This window comes from Excalfactoria chinensis, chromosome Z (assembly GCF_039878825.1).
Source record: "Excalfactoria chinensis isolate bCotChi1 chromosome Z, bCotChi1.hap2, whole genome shotgun sequence".
In the NCBI taxonomy this organism is placed as follows: domain Eukaryota; kingdom Metazoa; phylum Chordata; class Aves; order Galliformes; family Phasianidae; genus Excalfactoria; species Excalfactoria chinensis.
Genome location: NC_092857.1, coordinates 57,252,519 through 57,267,244, shown reverse-complemented (window position 1 = coordinate 57,267,244; position 14,726 = coordinate 57,252,519). Strand labels below are relative to the sequence as shown.

Genomic DNA, 14,726 nt, shown 5'->3' with positions numbered 1-14,726 from the left:
GGCACAGAGCTCTCCCGCAAGGTGCTGGGCCGGGGGTGACTTCTTACCAGAGAAAACGGGCACATACAGAACACGCTTTCCAACGCTGCCAGCCTGAACAACAGCCCCGACATCACTGAGCTCCGCCAAGCAGCGGCCCGCGACACCTCCGGGAGCTGAGGGCGGGCGGCTGGGCGGGCAGAGGGCGGGCCGGCGCGGCTCGGCTGTTTCGGCGCATGCTCGAGCGCGCAGAGTTCGGGTTGTGGGGGGGAGGTGGAGTTGTTTGTCACAGCGCTTATAGTGAGGTGGCAGCACTCCGGCACCGTCATTGTGAGCGGAGCGCAGCGCCGGGCAGCCGAGCGCTCTGAGCGCTGCGGAGCGCCGGCATCCGCGGCAGGGCCGGGGCCGCCCCAGCCCGCCCGCTCCTCACTTCCCCATGCTGGGGCTGTAGGTCGGCTCGGTCGGTGTGCGGCGAGGGTCGCTTTTAGCGTAGGGATTTTTTTTTTCTTTTCTTTTTCTTTTTTTTTTTTTTTTCCTTTTTTTTTCCGCTTTGTTACAGTCTTTTTTTTTCTTTTTCTATTTTTTTTTTTTTCCCTACGCTTTGCTATAAACCATGGTGCTGGGGAAGGTGAAGAGTTTGACAATAAGCTTTGACTGTCTCAATGACAGCAACGTCCCTGTCTACTCCAGCGGGGACACGGTCTCAGGAAGGGTCAATTTAGAAGTGACGGGGGAGATCAGAGTGAAATCACTCAAAATCCACGCGCGCGGGCACGCCAAGGTGCGCTGGACCGAGTCGAGGAACGCCGGTTCCAACACCGCTTACACGCAGAACTACACGGAGGAGGTGGAGTACTTCAACCACAAGGACGTCCTCATCGGCCACGAGAGAGGTGAGCCGCGCGGGGCGGTGGGGTCTCACGGCTTTTGGGGGTGTATTTTATTCTGGTTGTAACTGGTTTTGTGTCACCTGCGAGGGCGGCCGGGGCGCCGCGAGGACGGAGAGCCGCGGGGGAGGGGAGTGCGGGGCATCGCAGCCCGGCGAGGAGCGGGAGCCCCATGTCAGTGGGGAGCTGCGTTCCGCCGGGCTCGGCCCTCTGACAGGCGGCAGCCCTGCGGCCGATGATGCGACGGTTTCCACCATTGGGCCGCCCTTCCCGCACACACGCTCCGATTTCACCCCGCTGTCCGCTCGTGGTCTTCCCTCCGCGCCCCTTTCCATTCCCCCTCGCCGGAGCCCCTTCCCCGGGCCCCGTCTCGCCCTCCCCACGCCCGCACCGCGGCGGTCCGCCGGACTCAGCGCTTGTTTTTGCGAAGTTTCCACCCTTTGTTAGAAGCGGTTCAATCCTGTTTGGGACCGGTCCTGGGCAGAGGGGGGGGGGGTGCTCCCGCTCGGCGCCGCAGATTGGCTGCGCGCGTCAGGTGGTGGCGATGACTTAATTCCTAGCACAGGAAAATAATGTTAAAACTGGTTATGTAATTCGGGGCCGCTTTTTTTTCTTTTTTCTTTCTCCCCCCCCCCTTTTCTCCTTCAACGTGCTGCATACCTACTGCATTGTGAGGTGCACTGAGGGAATATTCTCGTTTTCTTTGGGGATTTTGCATGAGTTTCCCTACAGACTGCGTTGCTGTGAGCCGTTTCCTAAATATCTATCGGTGCTACCGAACTTGGGAGTTAGAACTCAGCTATATTTGAGCATCGCTATCGCATGCAAACAGCTCCCACCGAGCTGTCTTCCTCACAAACAATTCCCCGCGATCCAAACTCCCTGAAGGTGACCGCAGCCTCCGGCCGTGCCCACGTGTCCCTGCGGCCGTGCGGAGAGCACAGCCCGAAGGACGGCGCGGGGGGCTCCGCAAGGGCAAGCGAGCACCCCCGACCCGGGCGATGCCCGGCGCCGCGCGGCCCTACGGCCGAGTTTCAATGACTGTGCCTCACGCCTCGCCCCGCAGCTGGCGGCCGAGGCCACGCCCCCTCGCGCCTCCGATTGGCCGACCGCGGTTTGTTGGCCTGTTGCTAAGGCGATGCCAGCCGCTGATTGGCCGGCACGATGAGGGCGCGGGTCCCCCTGCCCGCAGCCGGCTTGCGGCGGGGGACGAGGGGCCGCGGGTCCGGGCAGCCTCGGGGTTAGGGCAGGGCGATCGTAGGGGGGCTCTGTGCTTTCCCCACCGTTCGGGCTCAGCTCCTGGCCCTCTGCCCCCGACCGCCGCCCGAGAGCGGTGGCCGCGAACACCCCGGAGGGTCCAGCGCTGCGTCTCGGCACGTAGCGGGGCGGCCGGCGGGGCGAGCAGGACGCGGGCGGCTCCTCTCCCTCCTCCCTCCCCGCCCCCGCCTTCCCTCCTCCCCCCTGGGCGGCGAGCGGAGCTGCCGAGCGACTGCGGCGAGTGTAATGTATACTGTATGTATATGCGCGGCTGGCTGGGATCTGCTCGCGCCGGTTTAGGCCGGTCCTCTCCTGCTCCAGCCGGGCCGCTGATTGACAGCTCAGCACTTGTTTACCACGGCTCCGCCGCGGCCGCGCGGCTCGGCGGGACTGCTGAGCTGGCAGGACGGGGCCGGGGCGGTGTGCGGGGCGAAAACGTGCGGTAAAACAATAAAAGGACGCGAAAGCCGCCTGCAGCCATCGCATCGCCCCTTCCGAGAGCTCTCCTGATTCTCCTTCAGTCGCGGCGAGCCGGAGGTGCATTTGTGTGAATGCATCCCTGCCTGTTTTTCGCTATTCTGTTCCATTTTTAAGCACTTCTCCAAGGTTCCTTTTACCACCCCAGGTTTATCGAGCGTTGCCGTGTGCCCATTTCTTTGCCACACCATATCTTCACAGGACAATGGGAGCCTAAAATCTCCCTTTGTGCCTCCATTAGTGCCTTCAGCCGCTGGCAGTAAGCAGTTGTCCCCAGACCATCGCGGTACCTGTCGGTATCCCAGCCCTCCTGGCTAGGAGGTGATCTCGGCTGTTTTTCTCCCAACTTCCGATTTTGCTGCAGTCAGCATGTTTTATTTTTTTATTTATTTTTAGTTTTATGGTAATGAATACCCAAATAAACCACAAATCTGTGGTAAGGTTTAAAGCAGGACAAGAAATGGTGACCGCAACCAAAGGCTGGTGTTCTTGCTGGAACTAGCAAATATTTGCTCGACGAGGAAGATTGAGTTAAACATGGGAGTTTTTGATCGGTTGGCTGTAGGCAGCGCTGATCAGGCAGACTGCTGTTTGTCCGTGGCTCTGAATTTATCTGGCACTAATCAGGTGGTGGTTTGCAACTTTTTTTGTTTTAATTCGGCTTGTTCCCCTCCATTCCTCCATGCACATTATTTGGCCATCTCTTTTTTTTGTGATTAATTCCTGAATGCTGGTGCCAGGCAGTATTTTTTTTTTTTTTTTCCCCATTTGAAAGAAAACCAACAACAAAAACATGAATTACTAAATGTATTTTACATACCAGACTTAGCCCTGAGTGTAAGGTAACCTAGTGTTATTAAAGCTGCCTCTATTTCTTCTTAAGTTTTAAATGAGAATCATTGTGGAAAATCAGATCGGTTTACACCACCGATCTTTCTGGCAGGCCTTGGAATGGCAGCAGTGACAGCTGTGACAATGTTGAGAGGTGGGATTACGAATTAAAGCAGATTTCTGTTCCAAGTGAACCTGGGAGGTTATGCACACCTTGAGTTCAGTAACTGTAGTTCCTGGGACACTGCGTAAAGCACTACGATGAGGTTGCAGATCCCTTTTATTATGCAATTGATGCCTATGTGATGTATTTTGCTAGTGGAATACCATTTTGGATTTTTTGCCTCCTAGATGATGACAACTCTGAGGAAGGCCTTCACACGATCCCTTCAGGAAGGCACGAATATGCATTCAGCTTTGAGCTTCCACAGACGTAAGTGCCTAGTTGTACCATGCTGCTGGGGCAGTGCGATGCCTGCAGACACACCTGCTTTGGGTGGAGGGGAAACCTTTTCAATGGTGGCAGGAATTGTGCTGCAGCATGCTGCAGAGGACATCATCTCCTTCATCTGAAGAGGTTGCTTTCAAGCCCCACAAAATGGGAGCACGTTCTTGCCCAGCGGCTCACTCACTCTTGACCAAGCTGGTACTGACTGGCTATGTCTTCTGATATTTTAACCCCTCCCAAGAGGAGTGAAGATTATCTGGCTTGAGTCCTGTGGAGTGGCTGAGATGCCTTCTAATGTAACCAGTAGAGCCTTGCAGACCAGCAAAACTGGCGATAAGACCCCATCTTGCTTATCTAGACTCAGTCTGGAACATAAGTGACTATTTTAACTAACAATGAAAGAGGAGATTGTTCCAGATTAAATGGGGTGTGTCTTCTCAAGCTGGCCTCTGTACGAAAAGGCTGGATGGAAATAAGCAGATAAATGAGTGGATGAACTGAGAAACGTTCCCATCCTTCATCACAATTGTTTCAGAAAGCAGAAGCGAAATGAGAGGGAGAGCTGAACTACGAGCTCCAATAATACAAAATGTGTAGGGATAGCAACAGTCTGAAAACAGATGAGAAATGGGAGAGGAAGGAGACTTTGCTTATAGAGTTGAAGCAGTGAAGTCATTACAGTTGGATAAATTTGGCAGACACTGTTGCGTGAAATAGTTAAGTGCCTAATACTAAAGCTGGCAAACCATCTGTTTGTTAGAGGTGCTGGCTTTAATAGAACTTGCAGGTCATAACCACTTCATGGGTCAATAGAAGAAGTGAACAGTGCGGAACTTAACAGTACGTAGTTGCTGGAGTACTGAAAAAGACCCATGTATGGAGATCATCAGAAGCAATTTGCCATTATGCGAAAATCTCTACTACAAAAAGTGGTAGTCTTCCCTTGATTTGGAAGGTTTGAAAAAGCAGAATAATAGATCACTGTGAAATATTTTGTATGAAATTGAAGTACCACTACCAGTGGTTAGAACAAGGTGTTTATAAGTAACTTGAAAAAACAGTTGTGCAATCAGCTTCTGTTAACACTAAAAAAACCAAACAATGACTGGCGTTAAAGCCTAAAGGCCTGGAGTTTGGCACCTGTTTACCATTTTTTGTGATTTCCTATCAATGGGGTTTTTCCAAAGTTAAAAAAAATACAGAGCAACAGTAAAAAGAAGATCGCTGAGGGGCTTTCTTGATAATGTTGTGTTTTTTCTTTTCCCTTCAGGGTACAAGACAGGATCTACCACTGAATATAGACTAGATATGTTTCAGAAATGTAAACAGATGCCATACCTATAACTGACAAAGAATCATTTAAGTGAAGTATTAGAATGGCTAGTAGTGTTCCCAGTAGAAAATACAGGAGGGTTGCACATCATTTTGAGTAAACAAACTAAAATATAAGAATTCTTGGATTTTTTTTAAAAAAAAGGAAATTTACTGTTGCTTAGAGATAAGGGGAATTCTGTGACTTAAAAGCAAAGGTGAAAAGTTTGGAGATTATTCCACAGTTTTCCTCCAGGTCTCTTGAAAGGATTTCATTGGAATCTGAAATGTTCTGAGTGGAATAGTCCTGATAACTTTGCATGTGTGTTCATGATATGTAAACAAACACATGCGTGTATTTTGCATAAACTTTTTTAAACTGCTCTCATTGGAGTAGATGAGAACTGGAAGGTACTGCTGATAGCCTTTCTGTATTCAGAACTGTCGTTTGAATTATTTACTTAAAATTATATAAACTACTGTGTTCAGTAACAGCTAAAAGAAGACACTTAAATAGCAGCCAAGCAAACAATAAACAATTACTTCAAAAATACAGTATTCAAACCAGTTGGTACTTTTGCTAATTTTAAGTTGGTAGTCTTAATGCAGCCTTAAAAGGGCATGGTGGATGTGAAAGCAGCCTCTTGAGTTTAAAGGAAATGTGAACTCTCCTGGCATTTTCTAGTACAATTCTTACATTGATTCTTAAAATCTATACAAAACTAAATTAGGGTGAATTGGAGATGATTTTTTCTCCCGTCTTTAATCTTGAATTTTGCTCAGATATGGAAACTTTGCAAATAAGTTACGCTTCGTTAAATACTACAGTGCATTAAAAATAGAATTCTACATACTAATCCCTAATCTGATTATATCATTATTATAAAGAGTGAGAAAGAGATTTTACTCAGTTTTGACCTTTGTGTCCTGCACAGACCACTTGCTACCTCATTCGAAGGCAGACATGGCAGTGTGCGCTATTGGGTGAAAGCCGAATTGCATAGGCCTTGGCTTCTACCAGTAAAATTAAAGAAGGAATTTACAGTCTTTGAACATATAGATATCAACACTCCTTCATTACTGGTAAGAATTGACAGAATTACTCATTCTTTTTTTCTGACATAAAAATAAGTAAAATACAGGAAAGAATATCAACACTGGATTTTATCTAGTATCTATTTACTAGTTTTTAACAATGGCTGATCTTTTAAGTATTCTATCAGTTTGGCAACTCTTCAATTACTTCTGTTTTGATGTTACCCTGTACCTGGAGTTGCTTCATTTTTAAGATATGTAAGATACCTTTGTCAATTTAAAATTAATACTGCTAAATTTTAATTTCTCTTTAAAAAGGAAATTTTTGTGAACTGTTCCTCTTCAATTTTGAATGATCTGTGGAAGGAACAGTGCAACTTCAAAGAATGTTTTAATGAGAGGACTGCTAACTTAAAAATGCAAAGTGAAAAAATGTACTGGCGTGCGTAATTTCCATATGGATGGTTTTCTACCAATGGGGAGAAATTATCACAATTCTATATGATCTTTTTCAGAAATGTCATTTTTATTAAAATATTAGTGTTGCAACCACTTTCAATATGGAGCTGGTTTCAATCTGGCTTAAAATTCTTTTTTTTTTTTTCCCCCCCCTTAAACTATTCTGTGGGAGGGGAAAAAAATGAAGTCCATTGAAATAGGTTTCTTGTGTGTATGAGTGGAAAAACCAGACTTGCAGAACATTGGCCTTGCACAAACTCCATTAAAATCAAAGGACTCCCATTTGACTTTAATGGGCTTTGTATCAAGTCCGAAATCCTGATACCACGTAAAACTAAAGTCTGTTCATTATAGATGAGACAGGATTGTTCAGAAACAGGGGAAATCAGAAGAGCTAAGGTTGTGGTACCTAAGCTTAGTTGTTGTTTCTGAAATGCTGTGTAATGGAAAGTGGGAAGGCCTTCCAGTAGGAAGCTTTGCCAACAATACGTTGGTATATGTAGGCTATGAAGTCTTTCAAGCTACACAGTGTTTATTTTCCAATCACACACTGTTTTAAAAATGACAGTAGTTTAGAGGGTAGCAGGAAAAAAAAACACTGGAAGAGCATTGAAACAGGACATGCTGTGTATCTGTGTTGGACCATTAAAATTGCTTGAAGTTTTTTTATTATAAATGGAACAAACTTTGCTTATCAATTAAGTAACAATAAATACATGACAAATAATATCAAGGTATGGATTAAAATATATGAGCAGATTCATGGAACTCTTAATTAATCTGCCAATGTTGTTCTTTTTTTGCAGTCACCCCAAGCAGGCACAAAAGAAAAGACTCTCTGTTGTTGGTTTTGTACCTCAGGCCCAATATCCTTAAGTGCCAAAATTGAAAGGAAGGGCTACACCCCAGGTACGTAACAAAAGTAATTATAGGAAGTGTTTTTCCTTCCCTTTTAAAACTGCTTTCATATAAACAGAATATTAAAACTACTCTTAGCATCTCAGTCTACATTCAGCCATCGTCTCAGTTTATTGTTGAAGAGTGCTAGTTTTGTTGGCAGATTGTTGAAGGATGTTTGCTTCCATTTGAGTTATTATTTTTTCTAGATTAGGTTATGCTGATCCTATCCTTTTACTAACAATGGATGTTTCTAAGGGTATAGCAGAGTCTAATGTGTGGTAACAGTATCAAGTGGCAGTTCACTTAAGCTGCTTAGTAAATCCCAACATTACATTAAATTCTGTTTTGTTTCAGGTGAATCAATTCAAATCTTTGCTGAGATTGAGAACTGCTCTTCCCGTGTGGTGGTGCCAAAGGCAGCCATTTACCAAACACAGGCATTTTATGCCAAGGGGAAAATGAAGGAAGTCAAACAGCTTGTTGCCAACCTGCGCGGAGAATCTTTATCGTCTGGCAAAACAGAAACCTGGAATGGGAAAGTGCTGAAAATTCCACCTGTTTCCCCTTCAATCCTTGACTGTAGTATAATCCGTGTGGAATATTCACTAATGGTATGCTGAAGCATATTTAGTTTCCGTTGTCCTTAAAAAATTCCCAGTGAAGCTTTTTATGTTAGCTATGAGAGAGTACATTTCCTAGTACCTAGTACTAGTGTCCCAGCAGGAGCTTTGTAAGTGAATTTGACTTAAGTCATATGGTTTCTTAAACAGCTGCGATGTGCTATCTAAGCAAATATGTCATGAGTAGATGATATTTTTGCGTGTGGTCTCACATTAAGAATCCTGCTTTATAAATTGTGGAATCTGTCTCCTTAAAGACATGCACCCTGAAGTTGACAGTTATAAGCAAGTTCTTTATGGAGAATTTCATGGCAAAAAGAGTTATCAGACTAAGTATTGATGCAAATGTACACTGTAATCATACATCTTTTTTGTTGGTTTTGTTTTGTTTAGGTCTACGTTGATATTCCAGGAGCCATGGATTTATTCCTTAACTTACCACTGGTCATTGGTACCATTCCTCTACACCCATTTGGTAGCAGGACATCAAGTGTGAGCAGCCAGTGTAGCATGAATATGAACTGGCTTGGTCTGACACTGCCTGAAAGACCAGAAGGTAATATCACAACATAAATCCTAATCAATTTGCTAGTCTTGCTGCTTTCAATTTTGTATGCTTTGTTCATTGCTGTCAGACCCAGACCACATCCTTTTATAATGAAGGCAACAGGAAGTCCCTTGTGGATGCTTTCTTGCCACCTGTATGAGCTGGATCAGAATTCACTTACTCCTTGACTTTCTCTCTAGGAAAAATAAATAGTTGTCATCCAGCTGTGTAGAAGTTGTTGAAGGGAAAAGCACAGGATTTCTGTGTCCCTATCTGGAAGTAATTCCCTTTCCAGTATCCTAATTGCATCTTTATTTATAAGGCATTGTAATTCCATAATAAAACCAGTTTCTGGTGGGTTTTTTTTTGTTTGTTTGTTTTTGTTTTTTTGTTTTGTTTTTTTTATCACCAGTCTTAACTAACTTAAGTCTCAGTGAGAAGATGCTATTCTTGTCAAAAGGGAGTCTCCCTTAACAAAAGATTAGCTCCTTTCTGTGTTCTCACATGTACTTGATAAGCGTCACTTTACTAAGTCATACATTTGTAGAGTCAAGGGTTGCATTCAGTTCCTTCATACTTAACTGTACAGAAATACTCAGAGTTCAGGTTGTGCTTTAAATGTATTTGAAGGGTGAGGATTAAACTAAACCACAGTAAGCAGATGTTGGCCTGTTAATAAACTTGAGCATAATGTTAAAGTAAAATAAAGTTACTCTTTCTTACTCTCCCTTCAACAATTTTTTTTTTTTTTTTTGTCACTGAAGTCACTTGTCTACCTGCCAATGCATCTTGGAATAATAAGTTTAATAGTTCTCACGTATCCTGGAATGCATAACAACTGTTGTTTAAACTGCGTGTACTTTTTCCCTGCAGCACCTCCCAGCTATGCAGAAGTGGTCACAGAGGAACAGAGACAGTCCAGCCTCCCGCCTGTAGCTGCTTGTGATGACTTTGAGAGAGCGCTGCAAGGACCATTGTTTGCGTACATCCAAGAGTTCCGCTTTCTGCCTCCACCACTCTATTCAGAAGTAAGCACTAAATTAATCAGCATACTCTTACTGAATCTGTACTGTGGAATACGTGATGTGTCACAAAAAAAATGTTGAACCTGCAATGAGTAAGGCAGCTGGTTTTTTTTTGTTTTTTTTTTTTCCTTGTGAAGTTTCCAGTAAATTGTATCAAGAATCTTCCAGACCTTTTTCACAGTGTGGATTACAAAAGATAACATCTTTCAACCTGACTTGGTGCAACCTTAAATTTGAACGTTGCCCCATTCCTGTGTCTTAGCTGTCATTCTCATTCCTTGCATTGGAATTCTTGACAAGATTCCTTAGAAGTCTCATTATTTCTAGATATGTCCAAACTCTTGCTTGAAATGTCTGCAACATGTTCTTTTGTACATCTATTGTCACTATTTTCAGATAATGATAGAATGGTTTGCCTTGGAAAGGACCTTTAAGGTCATTTCAACCCAGTCCCCTGCTATAGGCAGTGGCACCTCCACTAGACCAGGTTGCTTACAGCCCCATCCAGCCTAGCCTTGAATGCTTCCAGAGGAGGGACACAGTCTTTTCAGGCAGTCTGTTCTGTTGTCTCGCCAGCCTCACAGTAAAGAATTTATTCCTAATACACAAGCTAAACCTATCCTCATTCAGGTTAAAACCTTTTCCCCTTGTCCTGTAGCTACGTTCTAAAAGGTTGTGTTGTTCAGCACAGCATTTTGGGCCTATAGAGGCACAGTGTGCTAATATTTTCAATTCTTAAAAAGGCAAAAATAAGTTCAGAAACTTCTTCCACATCTGACTGTGTACAATTTATGAATTCCAAAGCCCAATGTTTAAGAAAAAAAAAAGTATTCTTTCTGTGGTTCTTCAGAAGTTCTAATTGTATTTTTAGTTCTGTAAAAGCCCATGATAGAACTTCCGAAGTTTCACTTATTTGTATTGTTTTTTGTCCTCTACCACTGCTTTTACCTGAAAGAGATTAGCATCCTTTGGTTAATGCTTGTCTGAATTCATTTAGTTTAATAAAAACAGCAATATGTAGCATGATGCGCTTTTTTTTTTTTTTTTTTTAAATCTCTTGAAACAGAGTTCTGAGTGAGCAGAAGGCTATTTCTTTCAAGTCTGAGAGGCTTCTCTGAGAGCTGTTCTGCAGCTTAATTCCTTAAGATCCTTAAGTCCTTTTCATTTCAGGTACTTAGAGATTTAGGAAGGAACCTTCCTACATCACATATCCCCTCCTCCCTTTTCCTTCCCCCTCCCACAAAATGACTATATTCTATTAAACAGTGTAATATTGTTTACAGTGCAGTGTATACTTGAATTGTTTGGAGACAGAAGTTAGGTTGAACCTTTTCTTAATTCTGTAGGGAGAGGAAGATATTTAAATTTTAGGATCAACTACTTCTAAAGGTAGAATGGACTTCTACTGATAACTTTATGTAGTTTGAAGCACATCTTAAAATCAGTCTAAATTTTAAGTGATGTGTGTTCTGTTCCCAACAGTGAATCACAGTGAAGATTTCTGTGCTGCTGAAGCTGAACTTTTGAGAAGCTCATTATTAGTTCTTCCTGCTTTTTCACAAAACTACCAAAAATCACCCTCAAATTGTAGTATAAGATTTTTTTTTTCTTTTTCTATTTACTGGAATTGATCATTAAGTTATCATTTGAATTTTTCTAGTAATTTCAGTAACCTTTGGATTGAGGATGCCATGTAACATGGTCTTAAAACTTCTAATATATATGTTTTCTGTAATAGGTTGTAAAATAACCTTATTGTTTTCGTTTTTCTCCTTCTATTCAGATTGATCCAAACCCAGATCAGCCTACAGATGACAGACCATCTTGCCCTTCTCGTTGAAGGAATCCATACAGAGCTGACTTGACTTGGGTTTTGAATCATACCTGCCATGTTGAAGGTCAAGGCGTTATAGTGGAGACACTTTAGAAGGAAGTGGTTTTGCTCTTGCCTGTATGGTGAATACATGAAAACAACCTGTGATTACACTTTGAAGCCTACAGTAACATTGTAGGACTGCTCCACTTGCTTGAAGACCTGAGCTTACCCTCTCCCCTTTTTCTCGTTTAAATACTGGCACATACTAGGAGCAGCCTTACTAACCTACAGTCATGTGTGTCAAAACACTCAAACCACATTGCAAGAGAGGGATGGCTTTCTCTTATAATTTTGAAGATTTGCACATGCTCATTGCTTATTTTGTGCGGTTCAGTGTCACTACAGCTTTTTCTCATTTATACCGCACTGTTGTTACCCCCCCTCTTCTTGTTTGTGGTCTGCACAAGAAGGAGCAAAAGAAAGCTTTGACAACAACAGCAACAAAAAACCAACAGCTACAGACTTTTGACAAATGCACTGACTTTTTCTTTTCTAATTTAATGTAGCCTGGACTTCACCTGCATATGCACATGCTCAGAATTGTCCTAGTAGGCTGGTCACGTATCACCTCTTCAGCTTGGATCCTGTTGTGGATTTATTTACAAACATCAAATGCCTTCAAGCCAATCCTTCTTGCTGTATGTTTTGCAGCCTACTGTAGTAGATAAGCAACATAATGGGGATATATTAGGGTGGGGGATGGAGAGATAACAGAAGGAGACTAATAGACTTTGTCAAGATTGTATACCTTCTTGATTTCTTTCAGAGTTTGTTGCCTTTCTACTATTATCGCAAAGCAGCATTTTGTTACAGACTGCCTAAAAATCACTTAATCTCAGGTGAACTCATCACTTGCCAAACTGTTGAAATGCTATTTGTTTTGTTACGTTGCACTGTTGAGTTACTTCTTTGTTTTGTGTGTGTTTTGTTTTTTGTTCTTTATTTGAGAGGGGGATCTGCAATAGGGACATACACAAAAGTTATAAAAGCCACCCTCATTCCCTTTTTTTCTTTCTACATTATGAAAAAGAGATGTTTCAAGTTGTGAAGCTTTAAAAAATTAGAATAATAAAGGCACAAGTAAAAGCTGCACCATTAAACACCAGCCTAGCCTCAAAAGAATTCTAAAAGGAAATAGGCAAACGCTGTCCAGGATTCACAGGCAGAGAGATATTTCAACTAGTCTAGTAGAGATTGGAAGAGAAAGTAAATTTATTTTTATACATAGTTACCTAATCACCAAAAATACTATATATTATGAGTCTCTAGTAGCAAGTGTATTTCATACTGCAGGAAAAGCTTGGACTATGCTAAGAGCTCAGTTTGTGCACTTTGTATTATCTTCAGGGTTTATGATTCTGTAAAAATATTAAGAGTAGAAGTATAATTAAAGTGGGGGAAGAAGATCAGTGTTACCAGCCATACATGGGTATTAGTTAGCTGAGAATTGCTTCAGTAATTGCATTTTCTGTGGTACTCTCAAGAGCTTTAAAACAAAAGAGCCAAATTCAGCACGCATTTGTTAAGAGTGCAAGAAATGATGCAGAGCATTCGCCCCTGAGTGTACTCCTAGGAAGAAAAGAGTGCCCTGGAGCCATTACATCTGCTAACGCAAATACCAGCACTTCCATGCCTAGAGATTTATAAAAGTTGGCTTCCCTTTTCAGAACTCGTGTAGCACAGACCATTTACAAAGGGACACACTTCTGGTATTGACCACTTAAACAAATTGAGGTCTAATCCGTTATGTGTCTATTTCCTTGTGCAATAAAAGCTCGGATGGAAGGGGGATAAGAGGAGGCTGGTGTTCTGTGTGGTGCTTGTTCTTAAAAACCTCTGCCTTCTTTTTAAGGCTTCATGCATATGACACAATAGGCTTTTCCATAAGTGGCCTTTATAAGAACATGAAAGAAAATTCATGTTTCAAAAACGATGACAGGGTGATAACACGAGTCACGTTTTAAGTGATTCAGTTAGAAGTTTGGACTTGGAGCAAGAATACTGGACAAAAAGGAAATTGGGTGATGTCTTACGTTACTAGGCCAATTTTGTGAATGTCCCTTCTCTCTACCCTCTCCAACCAGACAAAAAAAAAGCTAAGGGGATCGTTGGCATAAAAGGGCATTTGGTGGTTTTACTTTTTTTTTTCCTTTTTGTTGTTTTGACAGACTAGGGAACAATCTCTGATACACATAGCATTAAAGTTCTTACCACAATACAATGGAGAATTGCATATGAAGCAGGATTGACCAATATGGTAATGGACATGGCTTCACAGTCACAGCCTTTGTGATTGGAGTGAAAAATCCTGTAGCTTTTATCAAGTAAAATATTTCTGTTTCAATTCTTGGTTTCTCAGAGGCATTACTCTTTCACAAGTATTGGTCAATTCTCAGCGTTATATAAAACATGAGGCTCACAGTTACAGCCCAGTATTTTATATAGAATTCTGATCCGAATTAGGAAAAAGTAAGTAAAATCCAAACGTTAGAGAAACAAAGTGCAATATTAAATGTTTTGCTTTATAGATTATATTCTATGGCTGTTTGTATTTTCCTTTTTTTTTTTTTCTTTTTTTTTTTTTGTTTTGTTTTTTTTTTTTAGTTTTGGTGCTGAATATGTTCTTGTAGACTCTGTTCTAAGAAAACAATATGTGGAAAACAGTTTAATTTTTTTCCTATTGCTCTTACTTGTGGAAAATAAACTTTTTTTTAAAAAACAAAAACAACAAAACAGGTGTCAGGTGTTGTCCGTGTGAGCCACGTTCTTTTCTCTGTGACCTAAATAATTTACTCGGAGCACATTCATAGAAAATTGTAGGTGTAAGTACCATAAACGTACTTTGTCGGTGCTGTCTGCTGCGCAGGGGGAGGCAGCACATGGCCATGTTAGGGGTGAGAGAATGTGTGTGTGGGGAGGTTCTTCCAAAGGTTGGAAGCTGGTGGGTTTTGGCCACGCGGTTTGGTGACATGGGACCAGGAAAGTGCCTGCTGCTGTTCCCTTGACTGCCCGGTGTCCCCAGGTGCTGAATATGGCCACCTGCTTTGAGCATGCTGCCAGCGGTGCCTGAGTGC

The 14,726-nt window shown here is 42.7% G+C and overlaps 1 protein-coding gene across 1 annotated transcript; it reads left to right on the top strand.

Moving 5' to 3' along the window:
* Window positions 1-490: 490 nt before the first annotated feature.
* ARRDC3 (arrestin domain containing 3) lies at window positions 491-14,365 on the top strand. The gene is made up of 8 exons (XM_072360303.1): window positions 491-872; window positions 3,783-3,864; window positions 6,126-6,273; window positions 7,491-7,593; window positions 7,939-8,195; window positions 8,598-8,760; window positions 9,625-9,779; window positions 11,560-14,365. The coding sequence occupies exons 1-8, from the start codon at window positions 593-595 to the stop codon at window positions 11,614-11,616; spliced, it is 1,245 nt and encodes a 414-aa protein (XP_072216404.1). The 5' UTR covers window positions 491-592; the 3' UTR covers window positions 11,617-14,365.
* The last annotated feature ends 361 nt before the right edge of the window (window positions 14,366-14,726 follow it).